The sequence below is a fragment of the Strix aluco genome, chromosome 15 (genome assembly GCF_031877795.1).
Source record: "Strix aluco isolate bStrAlu1 chromosome 15, bStrAlu1.hap1, whole genome shotgun sequence".
NCBI lineage: Eukaryota > Metazoa > Chordata > Aves > Strigiformes > Strigidae > Strix > Strix aluco.
Genome location: NC_133945.1, coordinates 6,963,495 through 6,980,931, shown reverse-complemented (window position 1 = coordinate 6,980,931; position 17,437 = coordinate 6,963,495). Strand labels below are relative to the sequence as shown.

At 46.2% G+C, this 17,437-nt stretch overlaps 1 protein-coding gene across 1 annotated transcript; it reads left to right on the top strand.

The window, feature by feature from the left end:
- Positions 1 to 12,313: 12,313 nt before the first annotated feature.
- C1QTNF8 (C1q and TNF related 8) lies at positions 12,314 to 17,109 on the top strand. Its single transcript, XM_074840374.1, has 4 exons — positions 12,314 to 12,406; positions 12,635 to 12,754; positions 15,595 to 15,835; positions 16,562 to 17,109. The coding sequence occupies exons 1-4, from the start codon at positions 12,314 to 12,316 to the stop codon at positions 17,107 to 17,109; spliced, it is 1,002 nt and encodes a 333-aa protein (XP_074696475.1).
- The last annotated feature ends 328 nt before the right edge of the window (positions 17,110 to 17,437 follow it).

The window sequence follows — 17,437 nt, the reverse complement described above, 5'->3', positions numbered from 1 at the left end:
CTCTTCCACATTGCTTCTGCAACTGCCACCAGGGAATCAAAATCCTCCCATAGCTTCAGCCCTGTCTGCCACGGCTCAGGAAATAAGTGTGAAGCCCGAGCAGCGATAACTGGGGAGTGTTTAATAGGAGCTTACAAGAGGAGCTGTGAGCCATCCAAGAGCAGAAACGCTGCCAGAGCTCAGCAGCCTGAGCTGCCTGGGCTCAGCCCAGGGAGGGAGGGAAGGGAGTGGTGGGCTGTGGTGTGAAACCCTCCAGGCAAATGTGGCCTGAGCTCCTCTGTGCCGGGGAAAGGTCTGTGAGGATGACCCAAAATGTCAGCGTATTGATTGCGCTGGGGTGACCGACACATGTCAAGGCACTGCCAGAATCAGTGGGGTTGAGCTGAGCCAGGCAACACGTCCTCAGACAAAAGGGCTTGTCTGGACCCAGCCCTTGCATTTATCTCCTGGGTGAAAAATTATTGCAATTCCAGTTTCCTTTTCTGACAGGAAAATCTTAGGTGAAAGGTGGGTTTCAGACTGACATTTTTATGAGGGCATGAGTGTGTTTGAGGCTCAAACCTAGAACAGGCTGTAACAGCTCCTGGGGATGCAGATGGGCGATCCACAGGGAGAGACAGGACCTGCAGCTGCTCTTGCTGGGCGTGGGGAGGGCGAGCGTGGTGTCCCACAGCCCAGCGATTCAACCAGCAAACACCATTTTAAAGTTGAAAAATAGAGATTTCAAACAAGAATCTGTGAAGAAAACCACCTTCCATCATTTTTACTCTGCTGTCCACAGCCTGTTTCACTGCCATGAGTTTTAACTTTTTTGAGATTATTCTGAGAACGTGCATGCATCTCTCTGTGGAAAATAGCAATTATTATGTGCTACGGGGTTCTACCCATCATTACTTCTGTATAAGCAGGCATGGTAAATCTATTTCATTCAGTCTAGCAAATTAAATGAGCCCAGTTGCTGGAATGCAGAGCAGCGGCGTGATGAATGACGTACCAGGTGAACTCTACCAAGGGATTAAAGAAAACTTCCAAGTCATTTACAAAAAGGCAGAGCAGCATCTATTTGCTCGGCACCATATAATTACAAGTAATCTGAAAACTGGAGAGGAAATGAAAGTGAAAAATCAAAACTCTCTTTCGTCCTGGAAACAAAACAACAAAGAGAAATATTTTCCTTCTCAGCTCATTTTGGTTTCCATACAAATACAGTCAGTGTGATAAAACAATCTAAACACTGCACACTGGTGCTGTGCCAAGGATTTCTTCCTGGATTTAGCTATTTTGTTTTGGGTCTGTCACCAAACTGGATTTTTAAGAGAGTCTAAAGGCAGGAACAGTGCTCATTGCCTAATATTACTCTAAGTAATGGGGGGTTTTGAGAAAATGCACAGAGTAAGTTAAGCCACCTTTTATGTTACATGGGTCAGACTTCCCTGATGTGTGACACAGACGTGAGCAAACACTCTTCCCACCATCAGACAGGCACTTTGAGAACGGCTACAAACCTCTCCCCAAAGGTGAGGCACAGAAAGGGCTTAGACAACATTCTTGACACATGCCTAAAGCCCTGTAAGATTAGCTAGTGCTAACCACACTAAACCCAGGGTTTGAAGTGAATTCATGCTCTAAGTCCTGCCTAAGTGGTTATGCAGCAAAACAAAGCTGCTTTTTATGCAAAGGGAAGGTGGGTGCAAGGGGAGATGGATATGCTATTTATAACCACTCTGAACTCCCATTTCCATTCAGCAAAGGCTTAACTCAAAACCAAGACTCAAGCCATCCAGGATTTCCAAATTTATATTTCAGAACAGGGTCTTAAATGTCTAAAGCTTGACAGCTTGTAGATGAGGTTTAACGGTGAATCAATGTTGAAGCTTAGTACAGTTATAGTCAATTTTAAGAGTACCATTATTCAGCAGGTTATTCAGCAAGTTCCTGGCAAACAGACCCGGGGGCATCGTGCCCTATTGGCCTGGATGGCAGGAGACACCATCCCTCCCCAACACACTGCTGCAAACACGCTCGCCCATCTCTCCGTGCCAGCCTGAATTAGTATCACTTTCATTTTTGCATTAAAAGGTTTTGACCAGTGTTTTGCCAAAGTCTGCCTATCTGCATCAAATGAACTTTTAATGTGTAATAGAAATTAGGTCTACACGATCTGTTTCCCACCAGTTCTGGCTGATTGGCATCGGCCGCGTTACCCGCCATTAACTCTTCATTAGAGATCATCAGCGATTTCTGTTACTTTGACAGGTTCACCGTAAGCCTGATTAGCCTATATTTATCCAGGTCGTGTGGTTTCCCCTTTGCAAATAGTGTTCAGCATGAGCAGCCCTGGAAGGCTCCGGGAGCCTGCAGAAAGCCACCCACTTCTCCTCGTTACCTATTATATACAGCATTTCTTCTCATCCAGAAAGCTTTCAGTTCCTCCCAGATCCAGGCTTTAGCTGTAAATGTTTTCTCGCTTGGTTGTGAAATCATAGCTTTCACGCTATTTAATAAATTATTCTTAAGCAGTTCCCAATTGTCATTCACACGCTGCTGTTTAAATTCCAATTAGCTTGTAATTATTTTTGGCTTTGTGCAATTGGCCGCTTGAAAGCACCACACACTCACACATGAACATGTATATATGTACTTTATTGCATTAAATTATGCCATTGCTTGGGGATTACTATGTTAAAGGCTTTGAAAACTCTTCCTGGGCTGCCCAGCTGACATGGCAGTGCATAGAGAGCTGCTCTTCAATTTTTCCACTTTGTTCTGGAGTTCAGCACAGCCGTTGCATTAATCATATCTCTGCACACACCCTCCCGGCTCCCCGAGCATCGTCTGGGCTCTCAGCTAACCACCACAGAGGTCTGGCTGCCTTTTGTGAATGCCAGGGGGCTGCTGTGATCCAAAATGACACCCCAGCAGAAAGCCAGGAGGAAACTTAGTTTAATATTTAATGTTTCCATAGGAATCATCTGTGCGAGTCTCTGCCACGTGGTGCAGACGTTGTCATGGCACAGAGCCCCAGCCTTGAGCGGGAGGGGAGAGCAAACACACATTGCTCTCACCGAGTTCAGCACGGTGGAAAAATCCATATAAAACATGCCTTTTCATTTAAAGAGCTGGTTACAACTCAGATAACTTCAGCCATTATATATAGCGTGGTTGAAAGCTGAAAAAAATAAAAGATACGCCTTCATGTAAAAGAAGGAGAAAGGATGAGCGTGCCTGTGGACACTGGCTGAGACGTTTCCGACGCCTTTTTACGCAAGCAGAGCTGTGGCTGTGGCCTGACCACGCAGGGAAATGCGTTTGCAGAGCAGGGAGGCTCCAGCACCCCAGCACTCCACAGCCAACCGCATCCCGGGTTCAGCACAGGGGCACCAATACCTGGAGCAAGAGCCTTGTGTCCTTTCCCAGTCATAAACGCTCATCCTCGAGCACATGCTTCCAAATAGACAAAGCTCCTCTTCCTCCAGCACGAAGCGAGCACACTCCTAAAAACCTAGACACTTTATCAATTAACTGATTAGAAAGAAGCATTCACTCCCCTGTAGACCAGACCAATTTTAGCACACCAAGGCTGCAAGGAAAACCACGGCTTTGCCAGCTGACCATTACGTCCCTTAAATTGACCGCAGGTATGTCCATTTTCTAGGGGAGTATTTTTTAATTTCTTAGTGCAGTCACTGCAATAACTGCCCCCCTCTCTCTAGCAGAGAGAAGGCAGACGGGCTCAGCATGTCCTGAACTCGCTGCTCTATCACACACAGAGTTTCTTATTAATTTGCTGCAAGACTTCAACAGTGTGCAGAACTGATTTATTTATTTTTTTTTCCCCTTGCTCCCTGCATGGACAAAAGCCAAGCTTTATAAATCAACTGTGTAAACAGAAATATCCTTCTTCCTTGAATGTGATTTTTATTTCAAAAAAGGAGGCTGTCATTTTAAGAGGCAGAGAACCTGTTTAATCTGGAGACACCGGCTCTGATGCCAGGCGCTGGTTACCATAACATTTTTCTTCTGTCCTAAGTTTCAGAGTAAAAATAAAAATCTCTCATACAGACTGTTTTTGGACAGGTTTTGACCAGCTAAAATCATTTTCAGAGCCCCAAACTCTCTTTCTATTGAGTTACATCTATAAACTATTTTTATATCCATGCAAATAAGCTCTGTGGCGGCCTCACACCCCCCTGTGAAACCAGAGCTCTGCCCGGGTGTGCTCTGATTATACATTTTTTTGCCTTGAAGAGCTTAGTCTAAAAATAGGCGGTGAAGAATGGGAGAAGAGATGTGCCATCCCCAGGAGGGTGGAGGGGAGCTTTCCCAAAACCCCACGCCATCAGCAGCAGAGCCAGGAACCAAACTCCAATCTCCAGGGCGCCGTCCCTCTGCTTTAAGTGCTTCGGCATTTGCGTTTGTGCTTTTCTTTGCATTGGTTCTTGTTGCAAGGATGTACTTGATGCAAAGCAGCTCCCATGTCTCAGCAGGGCTAATAGGTATTATTTACTAATTGTGTTCTAGTGATAAATTATTTGCTAGATGATGAAGGAAAGAAACTCTCCAAAGCATGCACAGGGTGCTCAGGACACACTCACTCGCTTGCTTCTGGGAGGTAGATAGCTCCAAATCCTGAAAGGCATCACTGTCACCCATGTGAGGCCTCTACTGACTGTGCCACGAATGCGTTAATGCAGAATATTTGCTTCAGGTGGTTTGTGGGACCAAATAAATGCATGCAGCAACCCCAGCGAGGCGGCTTGGGAGGCACCAGTGCAGGACACACCGAGGAGCTGCTCCCTTCCATGAATGGTGCTGAGCAGTGCCAAGAGGAGAGCAGGGTACCTGGGGAACACGATGGGGGAGAAAAGATAACACAAATTTGATGTTTAATCCAGAACAGAAAGGGAACAGAACAGAGAAGAGGAAAGGCTTTTGGTTGGCATTTGTGAGGCAAACTCATTTCTTTTCTTAGAGACTCTTTGAGGTCCCTCCAAAAAGAGCATGAGTAAGGTTTTTTCCTTTTCCTGGCAGCTTTGGGAAGGCTGCAGCCGCATTTCCCCCCTTGCTGCCTGGGGGTCCATGTGCCCGTTTCCGGGTGGCTTCTGCCCAGCACAGTCTGCTCCTGCCTGTGCATGTGGGGCTGGGACAGGAACCACTGCAGAGGTGGGAGGGGATGGGGACAGGGATGGGGACGGGGGAGCTCTGGGAAGGCTGAGCTGGAAGAGCCCAGCACCAGAGGGTGAGTCATGAAGAGCTGGACGCTGCTCGGGTTCATGTCAGGACAGCAGCAAAACTCTACATTTTGCCTCACTGGTCCTTGTTAACAGAGCCTCCCAGTACAGCACCAGCAGCACGTGTAAATCTTTCCTCCCTCTTGATACGGGGACATCCCTCTCTCCACAATAGCCCCTAGTCCCTCTCCTTATCACTCCGGATGCAGATTTTTCAATTTTAAAAAAACCCAACATGCTGCAGTCTGTTTTAATCACCTGCTAGTTTTACTTACCACCACCAACATAAAAACATTCTCAACACAGGTCATCTACAAACAATTTGAGTTCTCCCTTATATAACCCAGGTCCACCTACAGCTTTAAAGGTTGTTTTGTTTCTTACTGAATCCTTCAAAGATGTACAAAACCCTTTTTCCATTGTGACAGCTGTCAGGGCTCCAAGCTCTGGGGTCGGGTGACTGCTGGGCAGTGGTACAGCGGTGCAGAGCACTTAGGAGCTGGGGCACATCAGCACATGGAGCAGAGATGGGGGAACCTGTCTGAGGACCTCAGCTGAGGTGTCAGCTGGGTCAGGGAGGGATGGGGAGGCTTTGAAGGGGTTTTGAAAAAGCCGAGTGGTTCCCAAGATGCTCTCACATCTCATCCCTCCTTACCTAAGGCAGAGAGCATTTAAAAAAAAATAAAAGACATGACCTAGCCAGCACGTGCCCCTGTGGACTGGCGAGATGTGAAGTGCTGGGGTCTGGTGTAGGGCCGGTGGCAGAGCAGGAGGACTACAGGGGAGGAACATTTAAAGCAACAATTTGTGACCTGAAGTGGGGAAGGGCACTGTGAGAGGACAAAACACACTTCTCCCCTCCTGATGTTCTCAGGACAATCAGAAGCATTGCTTTTCTTTTTCAGTCTTAGTGCAGGAGCAATGCTGGAGCTTGCACTGTATAGGATACCCATCTCTTTTAACTTCCTCTTTTAGAATTAATGCGAGGCAGTTGCAAAACAGAGAAAGAAAAAACAAAAGAAAACCAAAACCAACCAAACAAACAAAAATTCAGAGCCCAAACCTAGTTTCAAATAAAGCCATCAATGTGCTTTTTTTTCAAGGGCTGGAAATGACCAAGTTTGCAGTTTCAGCTACAGAAGTGTGGGCACTAAAATCAAAAAGCACTGGCACTGTGCTGCTCTGCCCTGGAGCCGGGGAGGTGTGTGATGTCCAGCACACTCTGAAACCCCCAGGTCTGCCCCGTGCTGTCCTGAGTAACTGTGTCTCAGCAGTCCCTCGGACAAGGGCAATCTGTGCGACATCCCATTTTATCTCTTGGCTAAGGGATGATCCTGTCATGCTGTGCTTGGTTCTGCAGCCCCCTCGCTCCACAGTGGCCACCAGCCCTCTCGAGGGACTCGCACATGGCCAGGACCACTGTGTGCTCCTCAGCAGATGGGCCACCCAGGCAGGACAGGGCTGGATGGCTTCTCTGAAGATGCCCTCTGCTCAGCCTCTTTTGGAGATGGTCTCCACGCCTCCCATCCCACAAAGACCCTCGTGGCACCCTGGCCATAATTGCTGCAGTTAGCCAGAGGATTCAGTAATGCAGTCCCAATTAATGTGAAATAAAGACAACTTGCTCTCCAGCCATTTCTGGGTGTTGTGGAATAGTTAATAAAAAACAAAATGCTACCAAATAGGTAGTGATGGGAGAAGACCATCTGCAAACACACGCTGAGGAAGTGTCACCCCTGTGCTTGTGTTTGACCTTCCCCTCCTTTCCCACTCACAGGGTGCTAATACTCATCGCATCCTCCCATGGATGGTTTGGCATCAGGCATTATCCCCAAAACCTGTGAAGCAGGGAGGGAAAGCAGCTGCACATCACCCTCCCGAGACCGGTCCCAAATCTGCTCACGGAGAAGCAAAGTGCTTTGTTTTTCAGCAGGGAGGTTCATGGGTCAGTGGGGGTGACGTCTGCCTTTAGCGCTGGCCTGTCCCCAGGCACCTGCCCATGCACCTACACCTTCCCCCAGCATCACTGCAGGGGCAGTTTCCATTGCTGCACCCCTTCAGGAGGCTTTTTCCACCTTTACAGCTCATGCACAAAAGCCAGAGCTTTTATTGTGGGTTTGGTTGGGTTTTTTTCTCCTTTCTCCTGCCTAAAAAGATGCTGAAGTCTCCCAAAGAAAAATTATTTCCATGCAATCCCAGCACTTTCTCTCTTGGCTGGAACATTGGATGTGGTTTTGGGTCTGTGGTTTTTGATACTTTACTTTTTTTTATTCACAAATTTTTTGGTCTTCATTTCCATCATTGTGAGAGGCACTGTGCAACCCGACAGACTGGCTGCAAGTCCTGAGGAAACTATAGCAGGACAAAAGCACCGGAACTCAGCACGAGTTGATGCAAGCAGAGAAACAAGAAAAATCCCTGCTTTTGCAAACAACCTAGCTGCTGGGTTTCATAAGGAGCCGGACTGACTTTCAGTGTTTCATTTGGACTCCAGCTAGGAAGCTGCAGCTGCCACTGAGAACTAAAAAACCTGAATGAACAGCAGCTTTCATATTATGCATCCTGCTAAGCAACAGCAAGGAAAGTAAAAGACGGGGTTCTGAGTCACAAGGTAAGTTAAATGGATCTGAATAAGTTTGGGCAAAAAAAACAACTATTGCTATAGGGAACAAAGTGTTCCCACCCTGCAGAAGCAGCTTGCTTGAGTGAGTCATAAAAAGAGGTGGTCTCTGCCTGCCCTGCTTCGTTTCGCTTTTTCTGCTTCACTGCAGCAGGCAAAGTAAGTGCAAGGCCAGGTTATTGCTGAGCTGGCTTTAATCTCTTCTTACTAACACTCCTTGTTTCATTAACCACCCTCAGCACTCCAGAATGATGCTTTCTTCTAGTCTGGTTTTGCTCTTAGCTGTGGCTGAGCAGTGGGACAGGGGTGATGGAGGCTCCCCCGCCGCCGTGAGAGCCCAGGGCAGGAAAGAGCCGTCTCCTGGTGTCCTCCGCAGAGATGGAAACTTTCCGGGGACTCTGCTTCTCTAGCCTCACCGGGGAATGACAGCTGTTTGAAATGTGCTGCTCATCCTGAGCCACAGCTTGCAGTGGGGATGGGATGGTGCTGCTGCTGCCAGCACCCGCGTCCTGGTGCTCCCACCCACCCAGCCAGGACATCACCGCATGGGACCCGCTCCAGGGACACCTCTGCCTGCTTTATTTTGGCACACAGAAAGCCGAGTTCCCAGAGTCACTGAGTCAGAGATGGCAAGTCATGGGAAAGCTGCCTTTCCGCTGGGAAGGGTGAAGGAGAGTTGGGTGCCGTCCACTTCGTCAGGGTGATTTGCTCTATGGGAGAAGCTGCTCTGGGAATGACTTACTGTAACTTGCCCTGTGCCTCGGCACCGCTGGGCTGAATCACTGTCTGGGCTTGCTACAGAGATGGGACCGCTTTCAAGGAGCCGCCCAGCACGGAGCGGGGCCATTTCCAGGACATTGCAGGCATGTTCCTGGCATCAGAGGTGCAGGCAGGGACAAGAAGGAGGGAGGGAAGAGTTGTTTGCTTAGGAACCAGCAAACATCGTTTTGCTGCCTGTCTGCGCTGAGATAAGCATGATAACAGCCCCAACCGCAGACCAGAAGAGGTGGTACCACGCGAAGATGCCGGTGCCCACGTGCACGGGACCGTTTCCATACAGGCACAGCCTCTCCTCCCATAGCGCCTGCAGGGAACTGTGTTAAACCCCCACAATCGCCCAGGTCTGAGTGTGTGCAGGTACTAGGAAGGGATGTTGGCTTGGGATCCTCATCTCTTCCCATGTCTGGTAGGTGAAATGGCAGCTGGGGAGAGCACATGGTGACTGCATGAGCCACTGCTGCTCAGGGGCACGTACTATTGGGGGTGAAAGTGTTTCACAGCTCCTCCCAGGACAGAGGAATTAGGGTGATTTACCCACATTGGAAAAAGGCATATGCTAAAAAAGCACCAGAAAATAAAAACCAAACCAGATAATTAGAAATGGAGATACAAACTCACTGACCAAAAGTTCACGCAGGCCATTAGAAATATGGATGCGGCTAACACCCCCTGGACCACTCCACAGCTGGATCCTGGCTTTGCCTCCATTCATGCCCTGCTCACAACTCGCAGGGCTCAAACTGACCCGGCTGTCTCTAGCAGCACTCCCAACCCCTCTTCTGCATCACCCTAGCATGTTGGATAAACACTGCGGACAAGAGGGCGTTAACATCGGTCATCTGCAAACCACTACAGACAGTGGAAAATTTTAAACCGCGTTGCTTTTCAGGATCCAAATATTCTTGTCTGTGAGCCCTCAAATCGTTTCGTGGCTGCAGACAGGCTCCTGACGCTCAGCTTGAGCAAAGCATCTCTGTGGCATCGTGTCGGAGAGGAGATGCCCCACACTCATCTCTTACACCATGGGCAGAGGAACCCCTGAGCTGTTGAAGCTTTACTTTGGAAAATGCACAAGCTCCTTCAGCATTTTGGGCTTTTCTACAATAAATTGCTCCTGAAGAAATTTTAGATCCTCCTGGGGAAGAAAATAAAAAATCCCGAACAAATAATTTCCAAGAGGAAGTCCAGTGTCCAGAGAAACTCAGCCCTAATGATGCTTCATTTCCTGCTGCTGGCGATGCAAGGAGCTCTGGAGCAGTAAGGATGTTGAGGCTTGAAAGAAGACAAAAGGTAAAAAAGCAGAACCAGAATATTTTCCGTCTCTGGAACGATGCCGAGGTTCACGACTGACACAACCATGTGTTTTCCATCTCTGTGGCGCAAGGAAGGTTTTAGTCTTAACTGCCCTCTTGGGTTTTCAGTCAAGATTTGTCACTAATTAAAATGGGCAGTGGCTAGTGTTGCCCTGTGCACGGTGAATTTAAAGCAAAGATAGTCATAGACTGCTTTTCCTGAGCAAAGCCATAGGAATAACAGGAAGGAAAATGTTAGCAGAAATTTAAAGTGCAGCTCAGGCATCCAAGAGCAATTTCTGCCTTGTGAACTCTCAGCATGTGAGCTCAGCACAGTCATCAGTGGGATTTATTCTTTGACCATCCCTGGAAGGTCAGGACATACTTCCACTGGGCCCAGTGAAAACACAGGCTGGGGTAGGTAGATCTGTACCTTTGACATCCCCCAGGGGCTGCTGGCAGTGCCAAGGGACCCGCCAAGGTCTGGCCAAGATTACGGTTCAGGTTGCAAACTTGACGTTGCTAGCCATAGCCTCCAGGCTGACTTGCTTTGCCTTCTTGCTTTATTTTCTCTATGTGCAGAGCAAGTGAGCTATTTTTGCAGATATTATGGGGATTTCTTATCATTTCTATTACCCAGATGTGTTACTTTATATCAAAGTGTTAGAATTCTTCAGGTACACAGCATGATTAAAAAGGTTGCATGAGCAAATGTGCCTCATGCATAAGCTGTCTACCTTGAGCTATAAGATTAAACTCAATCATGAACCAAAAATCAATCAAGGTGCTCTCTCCAGCTGTAATAGTGTCAAGAAAATATATTTAAATAAGAAGTTGCACACAAGAAGAAAGAATCACATCATTTAACTCTCTGAACTGGAACTAATGGTTTCTGCCCTTCCCTAGCAAAGGTTTGTGGCATCTCTAAAGCCCTGCATGGGAGGAATTTTTTTGCTGGCAGACACTGGGAATGTCAGGTGTCTCTGGAAAGCCAGCACTTTTGATGCAGGTTAAAAATGAGTAAATAAAAAGCTTGATTGATTATATTTAAGTCAGGGTAGTTCCAGGGTCAGTGCAAAGCAAAAATATGTTATTTAATCTTCTGTTCTGCCTTAGATTGAGTGTGGCAGACAACAGTGTCCCTGGTTTGGGCATTGCATCCTCACTGTGAGGCAGCAGCCATTAAAGGGTTCCTATTATCTGCTCTGCTTAGACAGGCAGACACACCCTTTCAAAAGGCTCCAAACAACAGTGTTTAAATTTAATGCAAGGAGACTGGTATTTTCACTTGCTCTTTCTTCTTGTTTTTCGCCAGGCAGAAATACCTGAACAAACAATCCCTTTTGCTAACATTTTAATCTTGTCTTTCTACTCAGAAATTCAGAGAGGAAGAAAGGGGACAGAAAAAGCTAGCGGTGGCTTTAAACCTTAGCTAAAGGGTGGTTTCAGTCAAAGAAACCTTTAATTACATTTATACAGCTCTCCAACAATAGCACATATTCTAATGTTACAATGAACACAACCATCAGCCATCCTCACCACCAAAATTCACTGAAATTAACTGCTTTTTCATCAGGTTCACATGTCTCATTTCATCATTCATAAATTTTCATTGTGTCTGCCAAAATAGTGCCAAAAAAAAATCTGCCCATTTAGCACATGCAGAATTTCCTCCTTAACCTCGAATTAAATTCACACTTGGTTGTCGGGTTTCATCCTGGTTCCGCTTGCAGAGGCTGGGGGCTGTGCTGTGCTTCATGGCTTTGGAGTGGGGATGCTTGAAAGGATTATGGGAAGAGCAAATAATTTATCATGAAATTACCTATTGCAACCCAACGGGTTGTGCGCTCAGCCTCATGGTGAGCTTTCTGCTTTGCAAGCACTTTGCAAGAAGTGTCAGAAGCATCAAAACAATTTACATTTTTCTACACGTCGCCGCAAGCTTTTCAGCTGAAACATTTCAAATTGTCAATCAACCGTTTCAAAATGAACCTGAGCTAAAGCAGAGCCAGAGCAGCTGAACTGAAAGAATAGTTTTGAGAGAGGGAGGGCTGAGACCATCTTCTTGTTCCCAGGTGAAACATTTACAGACTGCAAAGTTTCTAAAGACAGGAGAGCAGTTTTCCTCCCAGCCATTAGGATGTCTGCGTATCTGTCATCATCTCTAGATTTTTCTACCTAATAGGAAAACCAAGATTTCTGAATTGAACCAGGTTGAGATTTGCAGGTTTCTGGTACGGAAGACAATAATTTATACATCCAGTTTTAATCCGTCACTTTCAGGATGCTCCCGTGGTGTCGTGAAGGATGACCAAGGAGGAACGTACTCAGTTTTGCAGCCTCAGGGCATTCAGTGCGGTACTAATGCATCATTTTAGGCGCTAACGAGCATGTCGGGTCACGGTGGGAAGGAGGATGGACGTCCCTCCCGTACAGGGATCCGAGTGATGTGCAGGAGAGGCAGCCTCCCTGCCTGTGCTCTGGTGAGTCATGGCCACAGCAGAGCAAAGCCCAGTTTGTCACTTGCTGTCTTCTGAAGAAGGTAAACGTGTGAAGCTGAAGTCAAATCCATCATCACCACCTTTAACAAAATAAGGTCACAACGATTATCTTTAAGGGAAAAAACAAATGGCTAAAAACAATCTCTCACTTTACCTCAGAGATCTTAAATTCTGAGCTTCATCCTTTTTACTTTTTTTATTTATTTTCAGAGAGTCAGATTTCACTTCAGCACCACCACAAGAGTTATATTTGCTTCTCCCCTGAAACTCGGCTCAAATCATTCTTTTCTCCAGATTGACATGATCTTGTTACAAGGAAATCCTTACGAGGTTTGTCTCCTTTCCTGTTGCACATTTAATTTCTCTGGTTTGAGGTTTTCCTTCACCTGATCTCTGGTTTTGCACTGGATGCCTTTCAAACATAATCCCATACTGCTGAATTCATTGTTCTTTTCTTGCAGTCCTATCAGACACCTTTCTCTTCACCTCTTTCTTATTTTACTAATTCTCCTGTCCTCTGTTGTGTTATGAGCAGACTGCAAATCTGAAACTCTGTTTATTCACATCCATCATTACTGTTTCACCCAACCACAGCTAGTGCAACCAAATACATTTCTGTCATGTTAGTGAACTAACTTCACCAACTTTTAAAGGAAAATGAGGTGGTGGGGTGTCAGCTCTAGAATACCCTGAATTGACTGGACTGTTGCATCATTTGCTCCATTTTTTTTTTTTCCAAATGCAATTTCTAGCCAATAACTTGAGTAATTGTTCTTCATGAATCATGCAAGTAGCCATGATTTCTTCAACGGGTGCTTGGATTACCATAATGTGAAATGTGCACAACCTGAACACTGATTTTTCATCCAAACTTTTTTTTTTCCTTAAGTCACTTCTAAAAATAGGAAAGTCATTCATCTTAGGGAGAATAATGGCCTCTGAAAATGTAAAGTAATTTCTTCATATTTATGAATCCTTTCCTTTTTGCCTATTACAAATATCCCTCTTAATGAATGCTCTTTCTCCTTCATGAAGGTATTATGAGCAATTATGTCCTCTGGTTTTAATGTTCTGATAATGTAATCAATTGCCCTATACTTTATATCCCCAGGTTACTGACTACCCACACTCCTAAGGAGAACTAAATAGCTTTTAGTCCCCTGCATTGGCCCCGATTGCTTGAGACTGAATGAACATGGGGTCTTCTTTAGACCATTATGTATGTGGACAAACTTTAACCACAGCAGAGGAGACCCCAGAAACAACATGTGGACCCCAAACGCTCTCTGTGCTGCAAACCTTCTGTTCTGGTCATGTACAGGCTGGTTATTTATGACCTGCTGTCCATTTAGACTTGTGTTGCGTTTCTGTTCCTGTTTGGCATCACAAAGATGGCTTAAGAAGGAATAAAAATTAAGAAGAACTTAATGAGAATGAAATTCAGCCCCTGAACACTGATATAAAAGGAGTATTAATCCCTCCTCAGCCTTGTACCTAGAATGAGGCACAATTATGAATAGAAAGACCATTTCAAGTTATGACAGATTTGAAGAAAGAACTTTCACTTCCATCAGAAGGAAAGTTATTATGTTGCTGCTAATAAGTATTCATCAGGTTTCCAGGGAGCTGGATTACATCAAGTAATAAAAGGTGTGAATGACAGTTCTTTTGGGGCAGGTAAGAACTAGAAGAAAGCACCTCCCAAGAATGCCAGTACAATCCAAATACCTTACCCCATACTCACACTCTTTTTTCCATATTTTCTCAACTGGCCCATTTGGTGTTCAGTGAAGCCTTTGCAGAGCTCCAAGGCGGAATTCCCTCCCTCTGCAGATGGGACCTGTGTGTTCACGGAGCTATTTCTGAAAGCCAAGACATCTATCTACTACCTTCCCCACCTATTTCAGGAATTAAAAATGGTAGAAGAGAAGCTGTAAAAGCTGCTCCCAGCCTGAGGTCAACAAGAGTCTATCTGATGACTCTGATGAATCTGACTTTGGATAAGGTCCAAAAAGGCATCAGTCCAAAATCTGTCCTATGTGAAACACCGCTGCAATCAGCAGAAAGACATTAATTATACATGGTATGAGGAGGCAGTTACCTGTCTCTGGTTCCAATCCCTCCCTGGGAAGGAGGCTGATGGCGAGCTAGAAAAAAAAAACTCACCTCCTTTACACCGCCTGAAACATTTTCTTTCTGTGCATTTCACCCAGTATTTAGGGCCTTTGGAGCTTGCCAGTAGCAGATGAAAATGTAGCAGGCTATCTCAGAAACTAGTGTTTGTGCAGAACAAATCCCAGTTCGGGCTGTTTGTTGCAGTTATTTAGCTTTCCATTCTGCACATTGGAAAATAACAACGGAAAGCGTACACAGAAATTTTGCTAGGAAGAGCACATGGGTATGGTCAAAGCCACAAACTGCTTGGTGAAGTCACCTTGGAAAGAAGTTACCACCAGGAGACTGCGAGAGACTATCCAAAGAGACAAACGCTTTTGATTTCTTTTAGTTTCATTTCCCCTCAGGTTTGTCCTTTAAAAATCAGGTTTAGGCTCTATGTTTAAATAAAGTTTCACTTTGTACATCTGATTTTGAATTTTTCAGGATGGTGATGCAATAAACAGAGCAACACCTCGTGTCTTTTACCCAGCACCTTTTGCAAAGGCTGTTCCAACAGCAGCCAGGCAAAGAATGTGCCTTGAGCAGAGTTTGCTATGACAGCTTTAAACATGTGTTTAAGGGTCGTTTAGATGAGATGTTGGGGGATATGGTGTAGGGGAGAACTTTGTTGAGTAGGGCTGATGGTTGGACTCAATCCCAAGGGTCTTTTCCAACCTGAATGATTCTGTGATTCTGTGATCTCAGCCTTATCTTCCAATCTCAGCAGGCTGGGGGTTTTTTTTTGTGTGTGTGTGGGTTTTTTTTGTTTTGTTTACCTGGTGTCTTGTCAGATATTTCAACTGTAGGTAATGAGACAGGGATTGCCTTTTCTGTTGCTTGTAAACAGTACACAGTGGGACACCCTTCCTACCTGGAGTCTCCTGGTGCCACTACAAGAAAAGCTAATAATTAATCAGAAGAAACGCACCTTGCGGTAGCATTAACAGATGGCCCATCAGAAGCTCTGATTTGAATCACCGCGTTAATCATTCCTGTTCCTTTGCTCCGTCCAGCTGGCTCCATTGAAGATGAGCACGGTGTTTCTTCTGCTTTTGGTGTCCACTGCGAATGTCGGTGCCGTGCTGGAAAAGGCTCTGCCGAGACGGGAACCGCGGCGCCTCTCGTGCGTGCGATGCTGTGGGCCTTCGGAGCAGCCCGTCTCCATCATCTCCTCACGATACACAAGGATGAGCAGCGACCCTGCCTATTCGGTACCCAAAGTCCAGCCCAATATAGACATCACCATCCTCAAAGGTGGGTAAAGCTGACTACCATGATAATATCCTTTATCTTACTTGCTCACCCTCATTTTGCAAGCTGTGCTCCTCCCTACACCAAGAAACTCATCCACTTTATTTACCCAAAAGAAGGTCAAGGGGTGACATGGCACAGGCTGTAAAAGTGTGCAAATGAGAAGCTTGGCAAAAGGCTCTAATCTGTCAAAAAACAGAATCACCAGAAGCTCAGGTTAGGTCACACCTGAGACCTAAAAACTAGGAAAGACACTCACTTTTTTCATTGAACATTTTCTGTCTCAATAAGGCACGCAAATAAAATCTAAGCATACAATACATGCCAGGAGTCCTGTGAGCAGGGATACACAGGCCAGATAAATTCAACCACCTCTCCCAGGCCCAAATCAGACCTCAGCAAAATCAGTAACTTTTCTTGCCCTAATCTCTACAGGAAGGAGCTGGGTTCATGAACACCGGATTCATGTAACCCGTCTGGTCAGGCCATGGAGTTCCGCTATTGGACATTGAACGTTGGCACCACGAGCTCAGTGGAGCCAAGCTTTCACCTGGCGTTTTTATCCTTCTGAGAATTAGGAAGGTGCCTGTGTCTGAGCAATGCTTCCAGATATCTGTGCTGGGAAAACAATGTTTCAGCAACTGCCTTGCTGGTTATCTCCAGCAGGATGTGTCGGCAGCTTGGGCTTCACGTGCTTGCGTCTGACAAGGTTTTCCTTTACACTTGCAGGTGAGAAGGGTGAAATGGGAGAGAAAGGGTACCCTGGAGCAGTTGGGAAGGAAGGAGAAAGAGGGCTACGTGGCCTTAATGGACGGAAGGGCCAGAAGGGCCAGCCTGGCCCACAAGGCCATTCCTGCAAGCAGCTCTACGCTGCTTTCTCAGTGGGTCGGAGAAAAACCCTTCATAGCTCAGACTACTTCCAGCATGTCACTTTTGACACTGAGTTTGTGAACCTCTACAAGCACTTCAACATGTTCTCGGGGAAGTTCTTCTGCTACGTGGCAGGAATCTACTACTTCAGCCTCAATGTCCATACCTGGAACTTCAAGGAGACCTACCTGCACTTGATGAAGAACGAGAAGGAGGTGGCCATCCTCTACGCCCAGCCCAGCGATCGGAGCATCATGCAGAGCCAGAGCCTCATGCTGGACCTGCAGGAAGGAGAGGAGGTCTGGGTGAGGATGTTCAAGCGGGAGCGAGAAAATGCCATCTACAGCGAGGAGTCTGATGTTTACATCATCTTCAATGGCCATTTAATCAAGCCAGCCGTAGAGTAGCCATTCATCAGCTTTAGGGTCAAAGCTTTGGTAGATACATTAGTGTCTTCCCTTTTAGAAACGCATATGTCTAGTTCCACTTGGAAGGATTACAGGCCTCCTGGCCTGCTGACAGGGTTGTCTGTCCATGCCAAGGACACCTGTGTGGGTGGAGGTGACTGTTTCAAGGTGATGCAAGCTACACAAGTACTGAGAAGGCTTCAGCCCTTATGTGCCCTGAAGAATACACATGCAGAAGGCCCCAGTTCTGCAGCCCTGTATAGATCCCCAGTAACATCCCTAAAGAGTTTGTCAAGTTGGTAGCAAAAATTTAACTTCTTTACTCTGC